Source organism: Oenanthe melanoleuca, chromosome 15 (genome assembly GCF_029582105.1).
Source record: "Oenanthe melanoleuca isolate GR-GAL-2019-014 chromosome 15, OMel1.0, whole genome shotgun sequence".
NCBI classification, from domain to species: domain Eukaryota; kingdom Metazoa; phylum Chordata; class Aves; order Passeriformes; family Muscicapidae; genus Oenanthe; species Oenanthe melanoleuca.
Genome location: NC_079349.1, coordinates 3,529,120 through 3,553,275, shown reverse-complemented (window position 1 = coordinate 3,553,275; position 24,156 = coordinate 3,529,120). Strand labels below are relative to the sequence as shown.

At 44.2% G+C, this 24,156-nt stretch overlaps 2 protein-coding genes across 2 annotated transcripts in view; one reads left to right on the top strand and one right to left on the bottom strand.

Moving 5' to 3' along the window:
- ALDH2 (aldehyde dehydrogenase 2 family member) overlaps nucleotides 1-24,156 on the bottom strand; it is a 157,950-nt gene that overhangs the window by 85,808 nt on the left and 47,986 nt on the right. The window lies entirely within an intron of this gene.
- Nucleotides 10-23,571, top strand: NAA25 (N-alpha-acetyltransferase 25, NatB auxiliary subunit). The gene is made up of 24 exons (XM_056504692.1): nucleotides 10-91; nucleotides 2,741-2,826; nucleotides 3,840-3,978; nucleotides 5,630-5,748; nucleotides 7,172-7,246; nucleotides 8,038-8,145; nucleotides 8,535-8,613; nucleotides 9,016-9,127; nucleotides 9,912-10,001; nucleotides 10,278-10,447; nucleotides 11,119-11,231; nucleotides 13,326-13,533; nucleotides 14,003-14,089; nucleotides 14,920-15,100; nucleotides 15,644-15,743; nucleotides 19,225-19,376; nucleotides 19,833-19,958; nucleotides 20,199-20,442; nucleotides 20,621-20,744; nucleotides 21,118-21,183; nucleotides 21,612-21,709; nucleotides 21,926-22,036; nucleotides 22,460-22,606; nucleotides 22,739-23,571. Exons 1-24 carry the CDS (start codon nucleotides 34-36, stop codon nucleotides 22,859-22,861), a joined length of 2,916 nt encoding a protein of 971 aa, XP_056360667.1. The 5' UTR covers nucleotides 10-33; the 3' UTR covers nucleotides 22,862-23,571.

The window sequence follows — 24,156 nt, the reverse complement described above, 5'->3', positions numbered from 1 at the left end:
CCGCGGCTGCGCGCTGCGTTCTGCGCTCTCATCATGGCGGCGCGGGGCCATGTGCAGGACCCCAACGACCGCCGCCTGCGGCCCATCTACGGTACGGCCCCGCCGCGCCCGGCCCGGCCCCGCCGAGCCCCGCTGCGAGCCGCCCGCGCTCCGGCCCCGCGGGGCTGCGGCGCCCGCCCGGCCGGGCCGGGGTCCCGCGGCGCCCCCGGGGTGCCCCCTCGGCCTTGGGAGGGGAGCGCAGCCCGGGCAGCCCCGGCCGGGGGTTTTTGCGCTGCGGCGGAGGAGCCGGGAGTGGATTCATCCCTGAAGGAGCAGCCGCGGGTGCCCCGGAGTTGTGTTGGGTGTTGTGGCGCGGAGCGGTGACGCTGTTGGGGGAATTAATTGGGAGGCAGGAGAGAAGTGGAAGGGGACGGTGTCGGTAGGAATTGTCCGGTGGTGTTGTGTCCCCGAGGGTGTTCTGTGCTGCTGGGGTTGTTTCAGAGGTTGTAGGCAAAGCTTGGCTTTATGCAAATATGGAGAAAGAAAAGGAAAACACTTCCTCGGGCTACGGTATCGTTTCGTCCCGAAAACCGAAGACTTGATATTGAGGAAAAGGTTCTTAACTTTTTCAGCAGGGATAAAAACCTCTCCCTAGAGAGCGGAGAGCTGTCCTGGTTTGGGGCTGGCCGTGCTTTGGGATGCCCGAGGGATGGTGCAGTACCGGCTGGGTCTGCTGGGTTCCGGGGAAAGGGAGGAGGATGGTTTTGTTCGATTAACAGAAGTATTTTAGTTAGATTAATGGAAGCGTTCGAGTTCCGTGCAGTTTGTCTTTATGTAACGATTTTAAGGTTTTTTCCTTAGTTTTCCGTCCGTGCTGTGATTGACAATTTCATTGATGTGCAGTTATTTTTGTCATAACCTGTGTGAGAAATGGTATTAATAGAAAAATCTGGGTAAATTCAGCTGGTGCTGAAGCAGATGAGCATCTCACCGTGTTCATTTTGGAGAGAGCTTTAGAATTCCTTTCTGCTCGTTCTGCAAAGGATTCTCTGCAGTGCTGGGTTTGATCTCAGGCTGTGGTGCTGCAGAATCCAAAATAAAGCGTGTGATAAACACACAGCTTCCCCCCATCAGCAGCTGGGGAGGTGCAGTGTGAGGTCCAAGGTCTGCCTCTGGATTTCAGTGTGCTTGGGTTTGTGCTGTGGTTCTCCAGGATTCCTTGACAGCTCTGGTGATCTTTGATCTTGACTTGTTCTCCCTTCACCTGAGGGTTCAGGTGTTGCATTTCCAGCCTTTGAACTTCTCCACCTATAAACTAGCATAGGCTGAAGTTTATTTTCCTTTAGCTCCATTTCCTTTGGAAGCTGCTTTGACTTCCAACAACCTGACTTGTTAGGAAGATCCAATCTCTTCATTCTGCTGTGGTTTAGGGAGGTTTGGGGGGTGTTTGATTTACATTGGGACACCCAAAGCTGTGGTGTTCTTGGCACAGCAGTTAATCCCAGTCAGGCAGCTCAGCGTGGGGGATAATTTGTGTGTCACTAAACTGGGTGACAGAACCTTAGAGCAAGAAGCCTCTGATGTGCTGTTCCACACCTTTGAAACCTCTTCACTGAGAAATCCCCAGAGTTTTAATGTTAAAGGTGACACAGAGGTTTTCTTAAGTTGAAATACCCAGTGAAGAAAGAGTCTCAAACTGGATTTCATGCAACAGTGTTTATTTTGGTGAGTGTGGAAAGGCTGCCTCATGAGAAGGTTTGCTGTGGATGGGCTCAGGAGCCCAATTAACTCTGCTTTAAATATACAGCATCCACCTGGCCACAGGAGCAAATGTGGAAGCTGCTGAATATAAATCTGGAAATCAGTTTGTGCTGGGGATTTCCAAGGGTCACCTCTCAGTTTAAGAGTTCTGGCTCTTAGTGGGAATGACAGGTTTGATGAGGAAAAGGTGTTTGATTTAATATCAGTTAAGTGGCAGGAGAGAGGCCAGAGCAGTGTGAGCAGCCCCTTCCTCCCCTGGCACATGAGGAGCAGCAAAGCTGGGTTTGGTGAGGAAGGAGGAATTTTTGAGGGAAGGGGAACACATAGGGGTCATGTCCTAGTCTAAAACTGCTTCTTTGTAACTGTGTTATAACATGAAGTTCAATCTGAAAATTGTAATTCTGAGCACAAGAAGGAGAAAATGATCTGGAGATGGGTTTTCTGCAGCTGAAGTTTCACTGGATAGTGGGATCTCCCCCTAGGAAATATTGATGCTTCACAGTTTTGTCTTCAAAACCAGTGTGGTGGAATGGAAGGGTAGTGGTGCTCCAGGGGACAGGTTTGCTCTGCCTGAGGTATGGATGCTGTGAACAAGTGTTTCCCACTTTGCTGGGGTGTGTGTGTTTGGTTTCTAACCTCCTGCCTGTTAAAAGTCATTGAAAGTCTCCCAAAGACACACCAAATTAGTTTCTACTTGTCCTGCTGAAGCTCTGGAGCTGCATTGCCAGCAAAGAGCTGGTGCTGCAGAATCCTCTCTATTATGGGTCTCTTTTGTTGCTGTAATGATCTGTGTGGAGTAATTACAAAAGCTTGTTTGTTTGAATGACTAAAACCAGTACAATGACAGTTTCCTGAATGTTTGGCTCAGGAGGAACTGCACAGGGAAAATGTGGTTTGTGCTGCTGGTGTGACAGCAGGTGCTCCATGGTAAAATTGGAGGTGGCTTTCCAGAATGGCCTTGGTGTTCTGGTGTGATTTTGTGTGTGCTCTTCCTCTGCAGATTATCTCGATAATGGCAATAATAAAATGGCAATCCAGCAAGCAGATAAACTGCTCAAAAAGCACAAGGACCTTCACTGTGCCAAGGTGAGTGGGGCTGGGGGAAACTGAGCTCCTTCTGCCTGAGTCTCAGGGTGTTCCAGTGTCCCTTTCTCTGGGAGCTTCCACAGTGATTTCTGAGCCCTCTGGAATATCTGTTCCAGCTCACCTCTATCTTGTTTGCCTGAAAACTTGGACAGACACCCTGATAGGGACTGGAGTGTTGGTTCCACCTGGGCTGATTGTCAGCAACACTCCAGGTGAAGTTGGCACGTGGGCTGGGCTTTAAAAATACCTCCTGGAGCCCTGGGGTTGGGGTACCCATCTGGAGGAGTTTGGATCAAACATCTCCTTGGGAGGAAATGTCTCAGGAAAATGTTACAAGGTGAACTGGTGTCCCAGAGAAGCTGGGAATCCAGGGGAGCTGGATTCCCTCATCCCTGGAATTGTTCAAGGCCAGTTTGGAGCAACTTGGTCCATTTAAGATGTCCCTGCCCCTGACAGGGCATGGAGCTGGATGATTTTAATGTCCCTTCCAACCTAAAGCATTCCAGGATTCTGTGATTTTGGAAGCATTTGCTTTTTTTCTTGTTTTTTTGCTGTGCCCCTGTTGAGGGAAAGAGATTCTGTTCCTCCCTTTCCTGAACCTGTGACTCTCTTTCTGCTTTTCTCATTTCCCTGGGGATTTCCCTCTGCAGTTCACTCCACTTCTACATTTTGAAAGCTTCTCAAGCTGCAGTGAGTATCATTGACCTGAATCTCGTTTATGTCACTTCTCTCTGGCCAGTTAGTGAAAGAAAACTGAGGAAAATTGGCAGGACAGGTCAGTTTGCAGCCTCCAGGTAGAGAAAACCATGTGATGATGCCTTGGGGCAACCTCAGCATTTATTAAGAATCAAGTACCCTCTTTGATGCTGTTGCATTTTGGGGTTTTCCTCTCCAGCCACAAAAAAACCTGGAGTTCTGCAGAGGGATTGAGGTGGTTGGGCTGTTCCAGCAGGAGTGAGAGGGTTTCCAAATGCAAGCTGTGTGTCTGAGAGCTGCCTGTGCTGTGTCCACAGGTGCTGAAGGCCATTGGCTTGCAGAGGACTGGCAAGCAGGATGAAGCCTATGCCCTGGCACAGGAAGTAGCAGCACTTGAACCCACAGATGATAATTCCTTGCAAGCACTGACCATTCTCTACCGGGAGATGCACAGACGTGAGTTTGTTCCTCTCCCAGAAATCTTTTATTTGTGTTCTTCCTGAAGGTTTGTCCCCCACAGTTTAGTGGGAAATGTGTAAAATCCAGGATTTGTGTATGTGAGAGACTGCTAAGAGACTCAGAATTGAAGTGATGCTTTAATGCCTGTAGTGATCATCAAAAAGCAAAAAAATCCTCATCCAGGCTTCTTATGAGCACCATTGTGTAGCAGGTCCTAAATGAGTCATGTTGATAATGATCCTGCAGCCTGGGAGTTCACTTTTGTTCATGAAACTACTGGAATTTGTTGTCAGTAGAGTGACAGAGATGACAAATCCCCCAGGGTGTGTTGAGGAGTTCTGGCCTCAGGGAACTGGTGAAAAACAGGAGGGAAATCCTGACCTCCCAGTTTGGCCACATCAGTTTTGTCAGGTTCTTTGTAGTGATTTGTGTTTTCAGAATACTGAATCATCAGTGTTGGAGTGATGGAGGAAAGTTTTCTGTGCTTTTCTGAAAGATGCCACACCTGCTTTTCTATAGCTTGAACAGTTGTTGTTTCTGGCAGCTTCTTGGGGAGTGTGATGTGCTGGTACCAATGTTTATTGTGGAGTTTGGTGGGTGGTGCCACCAAAATTTATTGTTGAGCTGCTGGAGAGAGGATCAAGGGGTGAAACAGCCTCAGAAAAAAGTGTTTGCATCAGTCTGCAAAAGAGCAATTGCTTGTGTTCTCTCTGTTGATTTCTTTGTGTGTGTGTTTGTGGAGCTGAATCATTTTTTGAGTAATACCAGCATTTTTTTGTACTTTTGACTTTGACATAAACCCCTGTGAATGATGAGCCTCTCTGTGATTGTTAACAACTTCCATTAAGCTGGGCTTTGTAACTTTTAGGTTTGTAACTCAGGAACTGGGGGGTGTGAGGCACTTCCACTTTTGGTCCTGCAAGAAAATTGTAATTAGATGTTTTCTGCATCTGTGTCAGGGATGTATAAACTCTGTGAAGGACAAATTACATTTGATTTTCTGTTTCTACTTTGAGCTACAATGGTTTGTGTAAGGAAAAAGAATATGGAAGGATGAAAATATAAGAAAGTTTTGTATATTGTACTGTCAGAAGTTCTTTGTCATGATAGACCTGTTATTAAAAAGTATAGTGTAGAAATATAAATAAATAGTATAGAAATAAATAAATAGATAGTATAGAAATAATTGTTTAGAGTTCTGATATAGCCAATTGGGAAATAGCAGGATGTGATTAATATGAGTAAACCTGTGATAAGAGTAATTAATTTGCTATTAGGCTCTGAAAGTGTGTTTTGATACATGATTCACATGGAGCAGTCATTCTGCCAGCAGGAGGAACCTTCATTCAGTTTAATGCTCAAAAATAGATAAACTTCCTTTAAAAATAGACCTGAAATTCCCCTGAACAGTTCAGTTGCTGCTGTTGAACTCTATTTTGATTTAAGTCTATTTTGAGGTTTGTTTTAGAGTTTTTTAAGCTCTTTCCTCCTTTGCCTGATGTTTGCAGTGCCTGGGGGACAGAGCAGCATTTTTGGGGCTGATAAATGCAGTTAGGTGCTGTTCAGGTATCCCTGGTGCTCTTTGGGGGAGCTGTGCTTTAAAATATTCCCAAATTGATCTTAACTCTAGCATCTGGTTTTGGTTTAGCTGAGCTGGTGACAAAACTTTATGAGGCAGCTGTGAAGAAGGTCCCCAACAGTGAAGAGTATCACTCCCACCTCTTCATGGCCTATGCCAGGGTTGGAGAATACAAGAAGATGCAACAGGTATGACCAACAATTTGTGTTCTGGCTGGTTTAAAGTGTATTTTTCTCTGTCTTTTACTCTCATTTATGTGTTGTGAGTAATGTTCCAAAAAAGCTGAGCTGGGTTAGTGCAGTAGTTAAGCTCTTGGTTGGTTTTTACAGAGGGGTTTAAACCTCATTTTTTGAAGACAAAAGTTTTGTTTACTTAAAGTTGTGTCTCTTACTGATCTGTGGTTTAGTACTGAGAGTACAAAAAAAGGAATTCTGGAATAGACACATCTGGGAAGAGTTCCTGATCCATGTTTTCACACTTGATTCTGGCCTTAGTTCTCTGTTAACTTTAGGAAGGTAAATCCTCCCTGTGCTCTTACTTGAGCATCTAAAATACAATTTGTATTACTGTCAAGAAAAACTAAAAAGCACTGGAAATATCCCCTCTCAGTTGGCAGCACAGTGTCCCACTGGTTGGTTTTATTTTCATCCCTTCCAAATGAGGTGCCTGGAGAATGCCTGTAAATGGAAGATGATTGTCAAGGCCTGCATGCTCACTCTTTTCTGTAAAAAAGCACAGAGAGCCAAGAAATAACTGTTAAACTCCCTCTTGTTCCTCCTGTGACTTGAATTTTAGCACAGGTTTGGCTTAAATAACTAAAAGGAGTTGCTGGTGTACCTGAAATGAGAAACCTCATTATACAACCCAAATTTTAGATGTGATGGATCACAATCATATGGAGAAAATGCCACAAATAACAATAATTAATATTAATGTGACCTTTTGTATGTCTGAAGTGACATAAAAATGTGGATCTCATTAAATGATCATTTTCAATATCAATTGAATCAAATCATCATTATCAATATTACATTGTCAGAGTGGGATCTTCTCCTGTGCTTTTGGATTTAGGGATGTAAAAAAATGTGTGGATGGTGACTGATTAGAGAATGAAAATAAACCCCAGTATCCAGCTGAAAATCCTGGAAAATGCCAACTGCAGTCAGGGAATTGGCACAGAAGTCCAGCTGTGGTGGTAGACTATTATGTGTGGTTTTTTGAAATTAATTACAGATTTTGTAGGGGTAAAAATCTTGTCCTTTGTTACATACAGGCACTGTGAGGGAAATGTGGGAATAGCTGCTAATGTGTTAGGGAAAATCATGAATTCTTTGGCTCTGCTCAACCTTTGCTCCCCCTGCTTTGCACATGGAGGTGACCCCAAATTTTGGGGTGTGAAGTGAGTGTTGAAGGGCAGCTGATCCTGGAGGCCCACACAAAGTCCTTGGGAACATTCCCAGCCTCTGTTTTCCTCGGGGATGTGTGTCAGGATGTGTCAGTCCTGCCATGTGCAAATCCCATGTTGTCTGCTCCCATCATTGCTGCCCACCACAAAATCTTAGAAATAAATCCATTTCAGGAATGATGAAACTTGTGTCTTCTGTTTTTCAGGCTGGAATGGCACTTTATAAGATTGTTCCCAAAAATCCATATTATTTTTGGTCCGTGATGAGCCTGATCATGCAGGTGTGTGCAGTGTTGGGTCTGGCTGTTGCTGCAATGCTGGTGCAGAAATGTTCTGAGGGAAACCATGATGATTTTGGGTAAAATGTGTGTTTGAGCTGTTTCTGTGTGATGTTGGGAGAAAGACTGAGCCCTCCTTAAGTAGCATTATTGTTGTGGTCCAAAATAAATGCTGAGGTGTGTTTATAATCCAATTTAACTGTTGCCTTACCACCTTTATACATCTTGAATTATTCTGCACCAATATCCACCTGTCATTTTGGCACAGAGATAATGAATAAATCCTCAACTATCTGCAGTTTCTCAGTCTGAATTGTTCCCCTCTAACAAGGTTATAAAAGCTCTTGGAGGGAATAAATGAGAGCTCTGGAATTAGCAGGAAGTCTGCAGGAATAGGCACAGATCAGCTGTGCTGCTGCTGCTTGAGGCAGCACATTTGGGCACTAATCAGACACAAAAATCAAACAAAAATAAGCTTGGAGGGTTTTAATCACATTCTCTAAAATCCTGTGCCATTTAAAACACAAAATTGTTCTGGCTCCATGTTTTTACCACAAGGTTTGTGTGCTCAGACATGCAGGGCTCTGCTTGATCTGATCAAAAATGAACTTTTCTGTGTAGCATCAGTTTTATTGCTGCCTTTATTGCAGGTCACAGATGGCAGCTCCAAACAGGTGGTTGGGGGGGGTTTGGAGCACCTGGGTTGGTTTTTTTTCCTCTTCCAAAGTGAAAAGAGCAGTGGGTGGGACATCACAGAATTGCTGAGCTGTTGCAATAATCCCTCTCTTCCTCAGTCCATCTCAGCACAGGATGAAAACCTCTCCAAGACAATGTTTTTGCCACTTGCTGAGAGAATGGTGGAAAAAATGGTGAAAGAGGACAAGATTGAAGCTGAGGCTGAAGTAAGGCTTGGTTTGAACTTTGTTGAGATAAGGAATTCACTAAGGGAGCTTGATTACCTTGGAAAACTTAAAATAATCAGTGTTTTGGAATTAAATGTGAATGTAGGGGACAGAAGGAAGAACAAAAGCAAGGGGTTAGGAGGGCCTCAGAATTTTGTGGCTGAGGCAATTTTTGATGTTTGATTTAACTGATGAAGTGCTTTGCTTTCTGTTAGGCCCCATGAAAATCTGACAACTAAGAATGGAAAAAAAAGACCTAAATAAGAGTATTGCACCCTTTGGGATACTAAAGATAGCTTTGCAGGCCTGGTATCCCCTGTTTTCTCTTTTGGTACATCTGGGGATGATCTTCCTGGCAAATTTCATTGCAGTCTAATATTTCTTTTAAGGTGGAACTGTACTACATGATCCTGGAACGTTTGGAGAAGTACAAGGAAGCTTTAGATGTTGTGAGGGGAAAACTTGGAGGTAATTTATTCTTTAATAAATCAGAGTTGTGTGGAGAATACAGCAATCCCCCTTTGCTTCAGATTTGTCCACTGCTTCAAAAAAAAATTTTAGGAAGCCTAACTTGGGACCAGTTTTAACCTCAGTGTAAACTCTGGAGGTTTGTGCAGCCTGGTTTTACAGTGGTAAATTTGGATTATGTTCTTGGTTGTAAAACTGAAAAGTCTTCAATATCTGCATTTTAGAGTAGTTGAGCTGGAGGTTAAAATGCACTTGGAATTGGGATGTGAAGGTTTCCATGGGGAATCTTTCTGAGGGCTGCTGCTGGGTTGGCTTGGGGCTGGGCTGGAATAAGAAGGTTTGTGCAGGGAATAGGGAGGAAATGCAGGGATGAGCTGAGCTTTCCTTGTGTTTTTGGTGCAGAGAAGCTGACGAGTGAGCTGCAGAGCCGGGAGAACAAGTGCATGGCTATGTACAAGAAGCTGCACAGGTGGCCCGAGTGCAACGCCCTGGCCAGGAGGCTGCTGCTCAAAAAGTGAGAGAGCATTCCTGCAAAAAAAGATGGGACAAAAATCCCTGCTTGGTTAGGAATGGCCTTTGTGGGTAGAATAGGAGAATATCAAGAAGCTTTTCCAAGGATTGCACTTCAAAGCAATGAGGGAGAGTCAGGGTCAAGACTGGAGTTGCTGCTTTTTCCAGGCAGAATTTAGCGACTCATTAATGCAATAAAAGGTTGTTTAACCTCCTTATTTCTAAATCCTGTGTTGATTGTCTAGCTCTGATTTTGCAGATCTCATCCTCTCCATGATTTACATTAAATTTTTTACATCTAAATTTCTCCCATTTGGCCAGACAATGTGGGAAATGCATGTAAAGCTTGGAGCAGATGCATCAGGAGACAGAACATTCCAGTGTGATCAAATCTGTCTCAGAACTGTCAGGAGAGATGTGTTTGCTTTTGAATTTAGCTGTGCTCTCATCATAGATAGAAGTTAAATGCAGAAGAGAAACTTCTGCCTTCATGTTTTGTGGGGATGTTGCTGAGCTCTGGCTGGAATGTGAATTTTAGAGTTCATAGCTTGCCTCAGTTTTGAATTGAAAGGGTTTTGCTTAATAATGTTTCCAGAAATTCAGGATGATGGTGTTCCTAAGATTTGAGACCTTTTCAAGGGGAAACAATTTTATGATTTCAATTGGGTTTTTTCTGTAATAGGATTATGTGTTATTCCTTAATTCAGCTTTGGCAAGAAATGTAGTTTTAGCTGTTAATCATTTTGGCAATTCCCTAAATTTTGTCCTGTGCCTGATTTTTGTTTCAGCTCAGATGATTGGCAGTTTTATATAACTTACTTTGATTCAGTGTTTCAACTCATTGATGAATCCTGGACGCCTCCAGCAGAGGAAGAGCAGTAAGTTGAGAATTTTGCTGTGGATTTGTTTTCCCTTTGTGCTACAGCAAATTCAATATTAGAGTGACTTCTTGATGTCAGAGCCCAAATGATGTGTTCTCCCTGCTTTGTTTTGTGTTTTACCTGGAGGCTGGGAGTTGATGGAATAGTTTGTACATTACAGAGCTCTTCCAGCTCATTTCTGTGGTGACTGAGTTGGAGAACCATCATTTCCCTGTCTGGGAGCGTGCTGAGTGTGTGTTATCAGTGAGAACTCTCCTGTGTGTGTGGTTGCAGCTCTCTGGAAGGGGAGGTGCACTGCTCCATCGAGCAGGCTGTGCACTTCATCGAGGAGAGGATAGCAGAGGAGAGCAGGAGCTCGCGGCCGCTGCGGGGACCGTACCTGGCCAGGCTGGAGCTGATCCGGCGCCTGCGGCACCGGGGCTGCAACGACGAGTACAAGCTGGGTAAGGGAGAGAGAGAAACTTCCTGCTAAATCACTCAGTTAAATACATTTTCATTAGGAAAAGATAGCTGCTGTTGTGTGTGAGAAGAGTTTTAAAAGCATTTTTTTTTAAAAGCATTGGAAGATGAATTTTGAGTTTTCAGGGCTGGGAAAAGTCAGCAGGGAGGTTTTCAAAAGGATCTCAGGGATTTGGGAGCATCCAGTAACTGACACTATTCCTGGTGGAAAGTCTTGCTGTTAGCACTGGAATCTCTGGGTGGGTTTTGATTTTTTACAGCAGCAAGGCCAGGTTTTGCTTTTTTAAAAACCTGCATCACAAAATGGCATTTAGGGAATCAATGAAAGGGAATGTGATTAAAGCAACATCTGTCTCTTTCCTGATTCCTTTTGTTTTTCCATCCCAAATGAAGCCATGGTGAGATAAGCTGTGTGTGCCTGCCTGGATTGCTGAGCTCTTATCTGCTAAAGGAGCTTGAATGAAGCTCTTGGGCTTTTTTTAATGTGTCCTTGGTTACCAGAGCCTCTGTTAAAATCTGCAGTAGTGCAGCTCTGTTTTCTAAATCACTCTATAATCTTGAAAAGGAAAAAAAAAAGAAAGCATGAACAGTGATTTCTCAGTGATTTCACTTCTACTGGAGGGTGTTAAAAAGGTGACCTGGCCTTTTTTCCTAGGTGATCCAGAAGAACTAATGTTCCAGTACTTCAAAAAATTTGGGGACAAGCCCTGCTGTTTTACTGATCTCAAAGTGTTTGTGGATCTCCTCCCACCCAGCCAGTACACAAAGGTAAGGAAATATCAAGAAGTAGTGGCAGGAACTGCAGGTTGTTTGCACTCTGGTCCCTTTATCTTAAAATACCTGTGGATCATATTAAGAGATTGGAAACAGTGAATTTTTGCTTTCTGCTTGAAATTCAGAGAACTCTTTGTGCTGTAGAAAATATCATTAACATCTGAGCACTTGAGAAGTTTCATTCAGAGGATTTTTACTGGAGGTTTAAAGCTAAGTTTGATCCTGCAGAGTCTCAAATCTGGTATTCCTTTGGCATTTTTATTCCCATTTTTAAAGGTATCAGGGTACTTTGAGCTCAGAATTTCTATTTAACAGGAAGAAGCTTCCCCCATGTGTCCATGCAGGGATGTCACAGATGCTTTGCTTGGCTCTGGCAGTGCCAAAGAAGGGACAGATTGACCCCAATCCAGGGGTCATGGAGGCACCTATGGAAGTTTTTTCCAGAATCTTTCTGAAACAACTCTCTGGAAGAGAGTTTCTGTGAAAAGCCCATTTGTGCAGAGTCATGAGCAGCCTGGAGTGACTTCAGCAGCTGGGAATTCTGTCACTCACCCCAGTGTTTGTCTGAGCCTTTGTGTCCAGGGATCAGCACTGGGGAGGGCAGAGAATCCGGGATCAGCCAGAGCCTGGGGATAAAATGTTGGTAAACAAAGTGTGGGTAGTGAGGTTCTCTTGGTTTATTAAAGTATTTTTTGACTCCTAATGCAAACTCTTCCCACAGCCCTACTGCTGATGGGAGCAGTGGCTCTGGCAGGGATGGCTGTTGCTGATGTTTTATGTTTAAAGGTGTGTTTTTAGCCCACTGGCAAAAGATGTGGCCAGCAGAATACTGAACTCCTAATCCTGGAAATGGTGATCCCATTGTAAGGGAGCCCTGAAGTACTGAACAGGTTTCATCCTAACTTTCCTGGGAAAAAAATTCAAAACCAGGAGTGGAAAAATTATATTTAAGAATAGTTCAGACTCCAGTTTGTCACAGTGCTTGTAAAACCATGACTCTGACTTTAAAATTTTCTGTCTGGCCTTAAAACTGCTGCTGATTTACTGAATATATTTTGGATTATGTATTGTATCAGACTGATATATTGAGTGGTTTTCTGGCTGTCCCTGAAGCAGCATCTGCTGCAGTTTAACTTGGTCAAGGACACAAGGAGCTGAGGAGGTTTTGTGGTGCTGAAGTGCTGATGAGTTTTGACATGAGAGTTCCACTTCAGTAGCTGAGATTGTGATCTTGCTGGGCCACTGACATGTGAGAAAGTGCAGAAATAATGGTCATTACACCAGTCTTGACTTCCTAGAGGTGTAAATTGGAGAGCAGAGCCAGTGATGTGGTTGACCTTGCTCAGCTTGGCAGAATTTCAAACTGAAAAGATCTGTCAACACAGCATTCATCAAATTCTTTGGGAAAAGTGGAATTGTGTGTGTTGTGCTTGGTGCTGCTCCTGAGCTATTTGCCTCAGGCTTCCATTTGATGCAGTTTTGTGTCAATACCAAGTGTAGTAAAACTGAATTCATTGGCTTTAAGTCAGATTTAAATTTGCAGACATTGTTGGGTTTCAGAGCAAGAAGGTGCTGTCCAGCTCTGTGTGTTGTCAGGAGTCTTTTGTTGCCATTAAAACTAAACAATGAGAAGCTGCTTTTCTTACAGCTTAATTCCAAAAAGAAATCATTAATCAGAGTTGATGACCTCACTGAGTACTGCACATTACTTCAGAGCTGAGGGAAAATGTAACAATGCAAAACCATCATTGCCTGGAAATGTGCTGAGAAGCCTGTCAGTAACTAATTTTTTTTAATTGCATCTCTTATTACCACAAGTGTTAGCAGGTGCTTGAACTCCCTGGTGTATCAATGCATTGGAAACCTGCCTCTGATATTTCTTCCCTCCATCTGTTTGATGAAACTTAATAAAACCTCGAGCAACTCAAATAACAATCTCACAGGCTGCTTTTGAACCACAGATTCAGTGCCATCAACATGGATATTTCCACTTTGCATTTTTTTATTATTTGATTGGAGAGAAGAAAAGATGCTTCCTCACCATTAGGTGCAGCCCTGCATCCTTTGCCACTGAGGTTTCTCTTGCAGTTCATCCGGCAGCTGCTGGACGTGATCCCGCTGGCGGCGGCGGCCGAGAACGAGGTGGCTCTGCCAGGTGACATCAAGGCCCTGCAGCAGCACCTGTGTGTGGTGCAGCTCTCCAGGCTGCTGGGCATCTACCACACCATGGACAAGAGGCAGAAGCTGGCAGTGGTGCGGGAGCTGATGCTGAGATATCGCCACGGGCTGGAGTTCGGTGAGGAAAATCTGTAACCTGATAAAACTTGGCTTTCTCCTCTCTGGTTCTACCCTTCACCTTCCCTGAATTGTGGTGCCTTTTATTTTTTTTCTCTTCAGATGTGTAACTTGAAGATAAAGATGCAACCTGGGTAGTTCAGATGGTCTGTTTGTACTTTGCAGGATTGCCTGTGCTTTTAAGCAAAGCAGATTTTCTCACTGAAGTTCATAGGACACATTTGTGGTCAGGAGTTATTAATTTGTAAATCTTGCAGCTGTGGGAGTCAGTTCTTTTTCCAGCAGATGTCAATGTTTGAAATGCCCCAAAGGCCACTCAGTGATGTGTGAAGTTGTTTGGATTTTAAGACAATTCTGATTTTATAAATTACACTCTCTCTGATTGTTGTGCTGCTCAATAACTCTGGCTGTGAGATCAGCTGCCAGCGCTGTTAGTCATTCAAGGGTAACAGGTTTTTTTTCTTTTTTAGGGAAATCTTGTTTGAAAACTGAATTGCAGTTTTCAGATTATTACTGCCTGCTTGCAGTTCACTTGCTGCTTGATCTGTGGCTGGAAGGTACGTTCCCAAAATTGTGCCTTGCTCTAATATCTCTGTGGGAGGTTGGGAAAGGGAGGCTGTGTCCCTGTGGTCAGTGAGTGCCTGGCATGGCTTGGTTTTTTTTTTTTTTTTTTGCAATGTAAGGTATCTGAGGAGTCCCTCTGATCAGCTGGTGTTTGCCCTGAATCTCACTGACCTTTAAACAGATTTAGTTCTTATGCTTAATTCCTTTTTTCTCTCCCTTTGCACGAGTTCTGCTGACAACTGCTTTCTGATACCAGAAGTGTTTTGAGAACATTTCTTTCTCTTCCTGACTTACTTTGCCTTTTGGATCCCTTGTTTCTAGACTTGCTGGGACCTGTTCCCTGAATTAAATTTGCCTGTACTTCACCCCTGCTCCTTGTGTTGAGTCTCTTAATCCCACAGTGTCCAGTTCTGAGTGTCCATGTGTATATTCCTGTAGTTACTCCCTTCCTCTTTCCCAAGGAAGATTTAGTCTTTAACCTGAGTAAAACCTGAGTAAATCCATGGTCAGGTTTCTGGCAGGAAGGTGGATATGGACTTTTGAATTCCTGGCTCTTTTGCAGTGTGCAAGCTAGAATTCCCAAAAAGCTCAGGATTCATCAGGCAAAGTCACTTTGCCTGCAGTGTGCTCTGTGCAGATGTGAGCTAGATATTCCCTGGGAGGGATTATTCCCCCAGCATTCCCTCAGGGAGCAGCTGGAGTTCTGGAGCAGGTGTTAGGTCAGGCATTGCAATCCCTGGCAGCGCTCTGAGCGTTGTGCAACGTGGGGAGAGGGGATTGTGCCTGTCCCTGCTCACACCTGCCCGTGCTGTGTCTGTCACAGGTGAAGAGGCAGCTGTGTGGCAGTGCCTGACTCTCCTGGAGGAGGGGCTGTCTCACAGTCCCTCCAATGCTCAGTTTAAGCTGCTGCTCATCCGGATCTACTGCCGGCTGGGCGCCTTCGAGCCGGTGTCGGAGCTCTACTCCAGCCTCGACGCCAAGCACATCCAGCACGACACCATCGGGTGGGTGGTACATACTGAGAATAATCAGCCCTGCTCACCCCCAGCCTCACAGCTGCAGCATCCTCTGCCACCCAGAGTTCAGCAGATTGTCACATTTTCGTGTGCTGTTGTGCAAAAGCGTTCTGGGGTTTTTTGGGAGGCACGTCCGCTGCATGCTCGTCCTTTCTGTAGGGTGTCCTCCCTGTGTGATTTTGGTCTGTGTTGGGTTTTTTAGAATATTAATTATCTGGAGGTAATTGGTGAAATGGCTGGCTGGCTGCCAGTCAGAGCTTGGTGTTGCAGCTTGGGAGCACCAGTGAAAGCCAGCACACCCCAAACCCATGTCTGGTGTGTTCGGGGGTCTCACTGAGCTGCTTTTGCACTCTTAAGGTGAAGAAAGAACTCCAAGCCCTCACATACTGCTTTTAAAAAACGGAAGATTCATTCCACTAAAAGCCTGAACTTGCCCATGAATGCTGTTAATGCTGTTAAATGTCCAGATGTCTCCTGTGCAGCTGCTTCCCAGGGCAGTGGCTGACGTTTGCCCCGTGCTGTTTGTTGCAGTTATCTCCTGACACGCTACGCCGGCTCCCTGGGCCACTACGCTGCTGCTTCCCAATCCTGCAACTTTGCACTCAGGTTTTTCCACTCCAACCAGAAAGATGTAAGTTGAAAGAACCCCCCACCATGACCTTGTAACACAGCAAAGTGTCTTAGAGAAGCCTTGTGAAGTGTAGTGGTTTAAAACATAACAAAGAGCAGTAGTAAGTGCAGCTTTGTAGTAAAGGTGTCTCAACCTGCATTTTCTACTACTAGGATTTGTGAGTTACTGTTACATGAACTTTTGCTACAGCTTCTTTTCTGTTAAAGCCACTTTTAATGCTCCTCATAAAACAGGTACATTTGCTTTTAAATTAATGCTCGTGATTTTATGCAATAATTGAAGTGGAAAGTCACGTGGAAATAAGTGCTGGTGTCATAAATGTGGCATTTTGGGAAGTTACACAGCAGCCAGTGCTGGTGGGTCAGGATGGGGATGGCACATGATGAATCCCTTATGTTACAGTCACTGGAGCTGTGTGTTTTCAGTGGATGGTGAGTGGTGCACTTCACTTTAAAGGGACCATCCCACTCTGAGGAGTGGGAGTATGTCCTGAGTATTTGTATTTTACACTCTGGGCACTGTTGAGAGGTAGGTGAAGATTATTTTTGCTTCCTGAGAAACAAAGGTGCAATCCAGTTGTAAATCTACCAGTCAGCTACTGGCTGAGTTGGCTCCAGAGGCTTTGCAGTCACACATTTTGCTTTCCCACTATCCCAGCAACAGATAAAAACACAGGAATTGTCTGTACTGAGCAGTAGAGTCTCACACAGAAGTCAGTCAGAAGCAGCAGCTTGCTCTGCTGGCAGCCCAGGTGGTTCCTGTGTACAGGATCCCTGTTGCCATTTCCCTGTGCCTGGAGTGTAGGTGCTGAGTTCTGTGAGCTGTGTCTGACACAGAGGTTTTCCTGAGGATGGGAACAAGGATTGTTCAGTGGGATGGGAGCTCACTCTGCTCTGCATCCCTCAGTTGCTCATTTTTTTCCAACTTGCTACTGCTTTGGGTTCCTGAGAGTGAAGCCCTGGATCCTGTTTTTTTTGGGTTTTTTTTGGTTTTTTTTACTGAGGCATAACATTTCAGTCTTGTTTAAAAGTCATTTTGTGGATGTTAACAAAAAACATCCCTGGAACCAATTGTCTGCATGAAACCAACAACTGCTGGGCACCAGGTGGAAAAGTGAACTGAAACAACTCCTGGATGTGATTCCTCTGCTTGGGAACACTGTGTTCTAAAGTATCAAGAAATCATCTTTCCATGGAAAACAATCTGAAGCAATTGAGGTGTGGTTCCCTTGGGAGCAGGTTATTCTCTGGCATGAATGATGGAGCTGCTGGTGGCAGAGAAGAGTTGGATGTCTCCAGTGGCTCAGCATCTGTACATGGATGGTGATGGCTGCATTCCAGGTGCTGTTGGCAGGAAAACACAACTCGTGTTCCAGAAACCCCAAAAAGGTGTTGCCTTGCTGCTACACCCTGAACTGTTGGAATTTCAAGAGGCCAGAATTGGTGCTGCAGGAGGGTAGAATTCCTCATGTGACAAAGTGAGGATGAGACACTGGAGCCACTCACATCATATCTTGGAAGTGGTGTTGCAGCCAGAGGACCATGAGGTCATGTTGCTCTCAGGTTTCCAGATCTCTCCTGTGCTCTGGATACTTCCAGTGGTTGTTTCCTTAAGATCCTTTTGATGGGAAATGCCTCAAAAGCTGTTCTTGCAAGAGGTGAAGACTCAGTTCAGGCTGCTGTTCCCTGAGGACCGTGGTGTGACAAGAGTGGAGATGAAGAAGGATTCCTTGCCATAAAACATGTCACAAGGTCAGGATCTGTTCCCAGTTTCTGTGCTGTTGTTTGCTGCTGGGGCTGCCCCTTCATGCTCAGGGTGCTCAGCAGCTCCCACTCAAGCCCCACAACCACATCTGCAGTGTTAAAGTTTAAAAGTTCAGTTTTTACAGATTTCTGGTGCTGCCTGCTCCCCCCTAGGTCGATGCTGAGATAGCTGGAATGTCACAGCACAGAGCTGTGTGTGGGACTCTGCCTGGAGCAGGAAGTGTGGGATGTAAAAGAAGTCTGGCATAAAAATAGAACTCCTGGATCAGACTTCTTGCTTTGGATAAATCCGTTCTCCTGACTTGCTGAACTTCCAGCCTGACGTGAATCCTGTGTCAGTGATGCCATGAGTAACACCATGTAGGATGCTGTGCAGTCCTGCCACAGCTCCTGCTCTGGGAGAGGATGCCAAGGACAGGGAGGAGAGAGAAGGCAACATTGCTATATTTGGCCAAAACTAAAAAAGGCAACTCGAGATAGTCCTCCTTCAGCTATGCAGAATCACCAGTAATCTCTAATTTTCTTGTGTCCATGCATCTTTAATCTCTCCAGATACTGCAGGTAAACCACTCCAGCATGTCCTGGGGGGATTTAAAAACCACGTGGATGCAGTTGAATTAGAGCCCATAGCCCAGTCCCTGACAGTCACCTCTGCAAGGCTGTTGATCAGAGGGTATGTTGTTGAATATTTGGCATATTTTTTTCATTCAGTGCAGATAACCAAATTACCTAGGGGAAAAAAAAAATAAAGACAACTCCTTAGAGGACATTTCTTGATTTGGAGGGGAAAAAAAGGTGTTTTGGATCTGTGAGTGTTGCCTTCTGGTCTCTCAGAGCCTTCCAGACTGGTTGAGTTGAACCATATAGAATTCAGTTAAGCAGAAGCCTTTTTTGGTGCCTCTCATCTTCAGTGCAGTTCATAATCTTGTTCAGAAGAAAATAGTTGATTTGCCAGAATTTCTCAGTTGTGGAGTAATTCTGATGTAAAAACTCATCTATCAGTCATGGATGGGAGCAGAAATAGTTCCCTCTGTGTCTACAGTTAGACATTTTCATTAAAACACTGCTTGTCTGGGGCTCCTTCATTGTAAAAATCTCTTTTTTTGGAGATGGCTTGGACTGAAGTGAAATACTGGCTGCCTGCCTTGTATTGCTGCATTTCATCAGAGGGAAAGCAAAATACCCCATGGACCCTGAGAGCTTCTTTTGGTGTTTGTGTTGTTCCATGTACACACTGTGTGATACTGTATTCAAAACTCTAATAAAAAAGAGAAACAAAAAATCTGTGAGTAATTTTTATTTTTTTTTTTAAATCTATGTTGTGGTGATACGTGATGCACATCCAAGTCAGTTCCAGAAAATCTGGGTTATATTTTTTTTGCCTGGAATTATTTCTTAAAATGAAATGATGATTTAATGATTTGAATCACGCATCGAAAAGAAAAAGGAAGGAAAAAAGCATCTGTTCCCTGTGGAGTATTTTTAATTGTGGTGACAACAACATGATGTTTAGTGTTGGTTTGGTTGTTAAACCTCACTGCCCATGGAGCATCTGGGCATTCCCAATTTGGGAGAACAGAAGTGCAAACTCCTCCCGGGGACTGAGGACCTGCCAGGTCCTGCACCTCTGGTAAAAACCACAGCAATGCAGTTGCTTTGACCTTGTTGGTTCCTCATTTGGGAAGTCACTAAGGAGAGCTGCTGTGTGTTTGTTGCAGACCTCAGAATACATCATCCAGGCCTACAAGTACGGGGCGTTCGAGAAGATCCCGGAGTTCATCGCCTTCAGGAACAGGCTGAACTCCTCCCTGCACTTCGCGCAGGTGCGCACCGAGCGCATGCTGCTGGACCTCTTACTTGAAGCAAATATGTGAGTACATGGCATGGCAGAGCTGGGAGTGGGCCAGCAGGGGCCTTGGGGACTTGCACCTGCAGAAATCTCAGAGCTGCAGCTCTGCCTCTAAAGCTTCGTTCTGTTTTTAATGGGCTCAGGTTGCACCGAGGAGATTTAAAATTTTTTGTTTCATGGAAAGGGTTGTCAGGTATTGGAATGGGCTGCCCAGGGAAGCTGGGAGGGCACTGAGGTCATGGTTTAGTGGTGGTGCTGTGTTGGTGGTTGGACTTGGTGATCTTAAAGGACTGTTCCAGCTTTGGGGATTCTGTCACTCTGATTTGCTGTCCCTTCACATCCTTGTCAGTGCCGTGTGTGTCACACCCCTGACAGAGGGAAGAGCTGAGCAGTGCACAGAACATGGGCCATTAGTGAGCTGTTTTCCCTTTGCAGTGATCAGGTGTTTGATTCAGTGCTGCTCGTTCTTACCTACAGATCAACCAGTTTAGAAGAAAGTATAAAGTCCATGAGTCTGAGCCCAGAGGAGGATGACATTCCATGGAAAGATCTGCGTGACAACAGAGACCTGACAGTCTTGTTTAGCTGGGATCCAAAAGACAGGTGTGTAGAAATACCCTCAACTCACACATAGCAAAGAAATTCCTTCCAGGGCAATTCCCAAATTTCAGTGTTCTTGGGCTGGCAACTTATGCACCATCCACCACTGGCAGTGCTGCCCTATTAGATACTAAGTTTTCTGAATTTCTGACCACTCCTTCCTGATCATACAGAACAGGGGAGCTTTGGGTAGGCTTTTGTGCCTGGAGCATTTTGCTGAAGAGCTGTGGTGCCTTTCTGTAGGGACATTTCTGAGGAGCATCGGAGGCTCTCCCTGGAGGAGGAGACCCTGTGGCTGCGAATCCGCTCCTTGACGTTGAGGCTGGTGAGCGGACTCCCAACTCTTGCTCACACCATCCAACCAAAGAACTCTGAAAAGACTGCAGAGAATGGTGTCTCATCCAAGATCGACACCATCCGAGCCCTCCTGCAGCAGCTGGAGGCAGCAGTGGATTCAGGGAAGAAGTTTCTAGAACAAAAAATCCAGGTACCAGCAAGGCAAAAGCTGTCCCCAAATATTGACTGTGAATGCATCATGCAGGCTGCAGAGTGCACTTAACTGCCCCTGGGTTTGTGGTGTGTGACTGACTGGGAGATGTGCCAGGCACTGGGTGGGATGAGGAAAAGCTGCAACACCTTTATCTTTTTCTTTGCTTCTTGCCTAGTATCCTGTCCTTGGCCCTCCTCCTACCCGAATGGCTGGCTTCTTCAGCAATGGCAGCTGTCAGTGCCAGACTAGCTTGTTTTATCTTGTTAGTGATATTTATGAACTAGATACCAATGGCTTAGGTAAGTGTTTGGGGCAGGGGTTTGACCACATTGCTGTGGTGTGTGGTGGGAGGGAGCCACATGTCTCTGTTTAGGCTGAAAACTGCTGGGCGTTGGAGGATGTGGACTCAAAACTGTTACTTGTGTGTTAATTTTCCGTCTGACACTAAATTATCTGAGAGCCAGTGCCTTCATTTAATGTTTTATGTAAGTCTTCATTTTTTCTGCAGTATATGGTGCTGTAATACTGGCTTCTCTTTGAAAGCAATTGCATTTACTTTTGACTACTGACACTAAATTGCATTTAAATGCCTCTTGGGTTTCTGGAAGCAGAAAATTAAAGAAGTTTGTAGCTTATCATTTTTTTATTTCTTTTTTTTTTTTTTTTTTCCAGAAGATTCAGCAGAAATCCAGGAAAGAATAGGGAATAGTTTCAAGTCTTTAGTAGAACGACTGACAGGTAATGGTAACTCAAGAACAGACTCTAAGGCAGAGCTTCCTGGCTGTCTGAGGATGGCTCTGGATTCTGCAGGGATGGGCTGTGCTGATGCATCTGCAGGCCCTGTGAAAGCTTGAGAACAAGGCTGGGATTGCCCTTGGCTTGTGTGCTGAAGCTGCTGCATGCTCAGAACGTGCTGTGCCCTTCAGTGCATTTATCTCCCAGCCTGGGCAGCTCCTTCTCCTGGTGCTTGGGTCAGGGGGGCTCTTCAGGGGTGTGGAAATGTTTGTCATGAGCCAGAACTCAGAGGAGATGGAGAGGATTCATTATCTCAGTGGTCAGTGCCCTGACAGTTCTGCATGTTACACTCAGATACCTGGTGTACTGAAAATGCACATTTAAGATGATCAACTTCATCCTCAAGTAAAGCTTTTCTTTTTTCTTTTCAGACTTATTCAGTAAATGTAAAGGTGATTTGATTGAAGTCAGAGATGGCACATTGAAAACTCATCCAAACCTGTTAGAAAACTTAGTCTTCTTTGTTGAGGTATTTTTTTTTCCCTTTGGAAACTAGAAATTTGGGTGTACTGCGGGGTAAAAATATTGGGATTGAAACACAGTGAAAATTTCATCTCAGTCACTCATGAGAACTCATGAGGGATTTTGTTGTTTATTTTAATCATGCTGTGTTTTACCAGGAACACTAAAATGAGTTAAGCCTCCTGTAAATGCAACTTACAACATATTTTTACCTTTCTTGCAGACGATCTCCATTGCCCTGTGGGTATCAAGTTACTGTGACAGTGTCCTCCGACCTTTTAAATCCAACCTGCAAAAAAAGAAGAAGAAAAAAAAAGAAAGCAGTGTAGCAATGGTAAGAACAATATTTCTTTCTCTCTTCTCTAGTCACAGTTTATTTATACTGAAAGAAAAATCAGAATAGATAACATGAACATGGAGTGGATTTTATAAACTTGTGGAGGTTGATGTGGGTAATGATTACTTGGGGATAATTTTTGCTGTTTAAAATCAGTGATGTGTCATATCTGTGACATAGTGTGACAGTTTTTTAATGAGGTATTTCTCATTAAAATGAAAAGTCTCAGTTTAGAGTGTCATTGACCTTCCTGCCTGGAATGCACTACAGTAAACTTGTGTAGCTGGGAGTGTTTATCTGGGTAGGTAAATTATAGCTTAGCACTGGTGGGAAGAAGAGAATTATATATTTCAAAGTGAGTTATATAAAATGGACATCAATATGTGTTTATAAATTCAAGACCTGTGTTTGTTTTTGTAGCCACCTGTATTTACCCATTTCCTGGATTATGTAACTGAACTCCAGACATTAACTTCCAATGTAATAGATCATATCAAAGGGCTTGAAATCATTCTGACTGCACTAAAACTTGAAGAGCTGTCCCTCAAGGACACTCTGCTTTTACAGGTAAGAGATTCCCTGTGCAAACACCCTGGTCCTCAGGAATTTCTTTTTGGTGTTTGAGATGTTGGAGGAAGTTTAAACGGGGGATTTAAAGAGTTGCTTTGAAGTGAGTGATTTCTCTTTTGTACTTTGCAGGAAGAAAAAAAGTTTACAAAGACTGTGCAAGGGAAGGTCCAGAGCAGTTACCATCACTCAGTTCAGGAAATTGGAGAGCTGCTGAAAAAGAGACTTGATACCATTAAAAAACTAAAGATTTGAGCAATGCATCCCTGACAGACTCCACAGGGGAGTGACACCAGAGTCCCAGACAGAAGCAACATCCACTCTACCATCACTTTAATCCAGAACTTCCTCATAATGCATGAAGGACTTAAAATCATGAAACAATTTTTTTAGGTATTACAGATGTATTGAGCTGATTTAAATTATTGTACATAAAAGAAGCAGGGACCCTTCCTGGGGTTTGACCACTTTTTATACATGTTCATAAGCATATTGCAACAGGAGAAAATTCACTTTCTTCCCTTTTGATCTCTAGAACCAACTGGAGATGGTCTTTAGAAGCAGCAATAGCAATCCAGTGTAAAGCATTTTATCTCCAAGGATATTTTCATCACCATACAGTGTTCATAATTTTTGTATGGTCCTTGCCTTAGAAATGCAGGAATTGTAGATATCCACGTTCAGCCACCTCTGATGAACTGAGCCTGGCTTGGAGCTGCCTGTTTTGTCTGCAAACCACCTGGTCCTGCTGACAGAATTCCCTGTGTTGGTCCATCAGGGAGAGGTGAGGCCTCCGTGGTGGGCTGGGAATCATCCAGAGCTGGGGCAGGATCCTCCAGGAGAGAGCAGGAGGGAGGAGGTGTCTGTGCACAGCTCAGGAAAGCTGCCAATGTGATGGATGAGGAGCAAACTTCAGAGAGAAAGAGAGAGATGGGAATGGGTGTTTCAGCAAAAAAAAAACAAAAGGAGAGATCTTGTAAATAATGGCTGCAGTGAAGTGTGACACTGCACTGGTATCATGTCAGTTTAATGTCAAACAGCAATGCCATTACTTTAAAAAAAGTGTATTTAGATTACTGAAACTTTAAGACTTCAATATTTTAATAGAAATGGAATCCTATTGGCTTTGGGTTGAAGTTGGCAGAGGTGACTTTTGCTTCCGCTGTGGTCTGAGGCTGAGATCCTTTTGGTACCTGTGTGCTTGCTTTTTGCAGTTGAACTTTGGTTATCCAAGCACTGGCTCACAAAGCTTTCTGTTAGAAAGCATGACCATATCATCTGCTCCCACAGAATCTGCATTTCTGCTGGGTTTTTTTCATGTTCAAAGAGCAATGCAGCCTAAAATTGATAGGCAAAAAAAAAAAAAGTTCATGTACCTGCAATACAAGGGACAGGTCAGACCCAACAGATTCCTCATCTCCTGGTTTAAAGCTGCAGTATCCGAGTCTAGATTTAAAGTTTAAAGAGAGCTTGACTGCCTTTGTCATCTCCTTTGTTTTGTTAGTAATGCTAGAATGTTGATGAGAGTATTTTTTTAATAAATCCCCTGT

Coding starts and splice junctions, on each gene's coding strand:
- NAA25 (XM_056504692.1), top strand. CDS start 34: ATGGCGGCGCGGGGCCATGTGCAGGACCCCAACGACCGCCGCCTGCGG. Junction 8,614..9,015: donor TGTGAGGGGAAAACTTGGAG/GTAATTTATTCT, acceptor TTTTTGGTGCAG/AGAAGCTGACGAGTGAGCTG. Junction 9,128..9,911: donor AGGAGGCTGCTGCTCAAAAA/GTGAGAGAGCAT, acceptor TTTTTGTTTCAG/CTCAGATGATTGGCAGTTTT.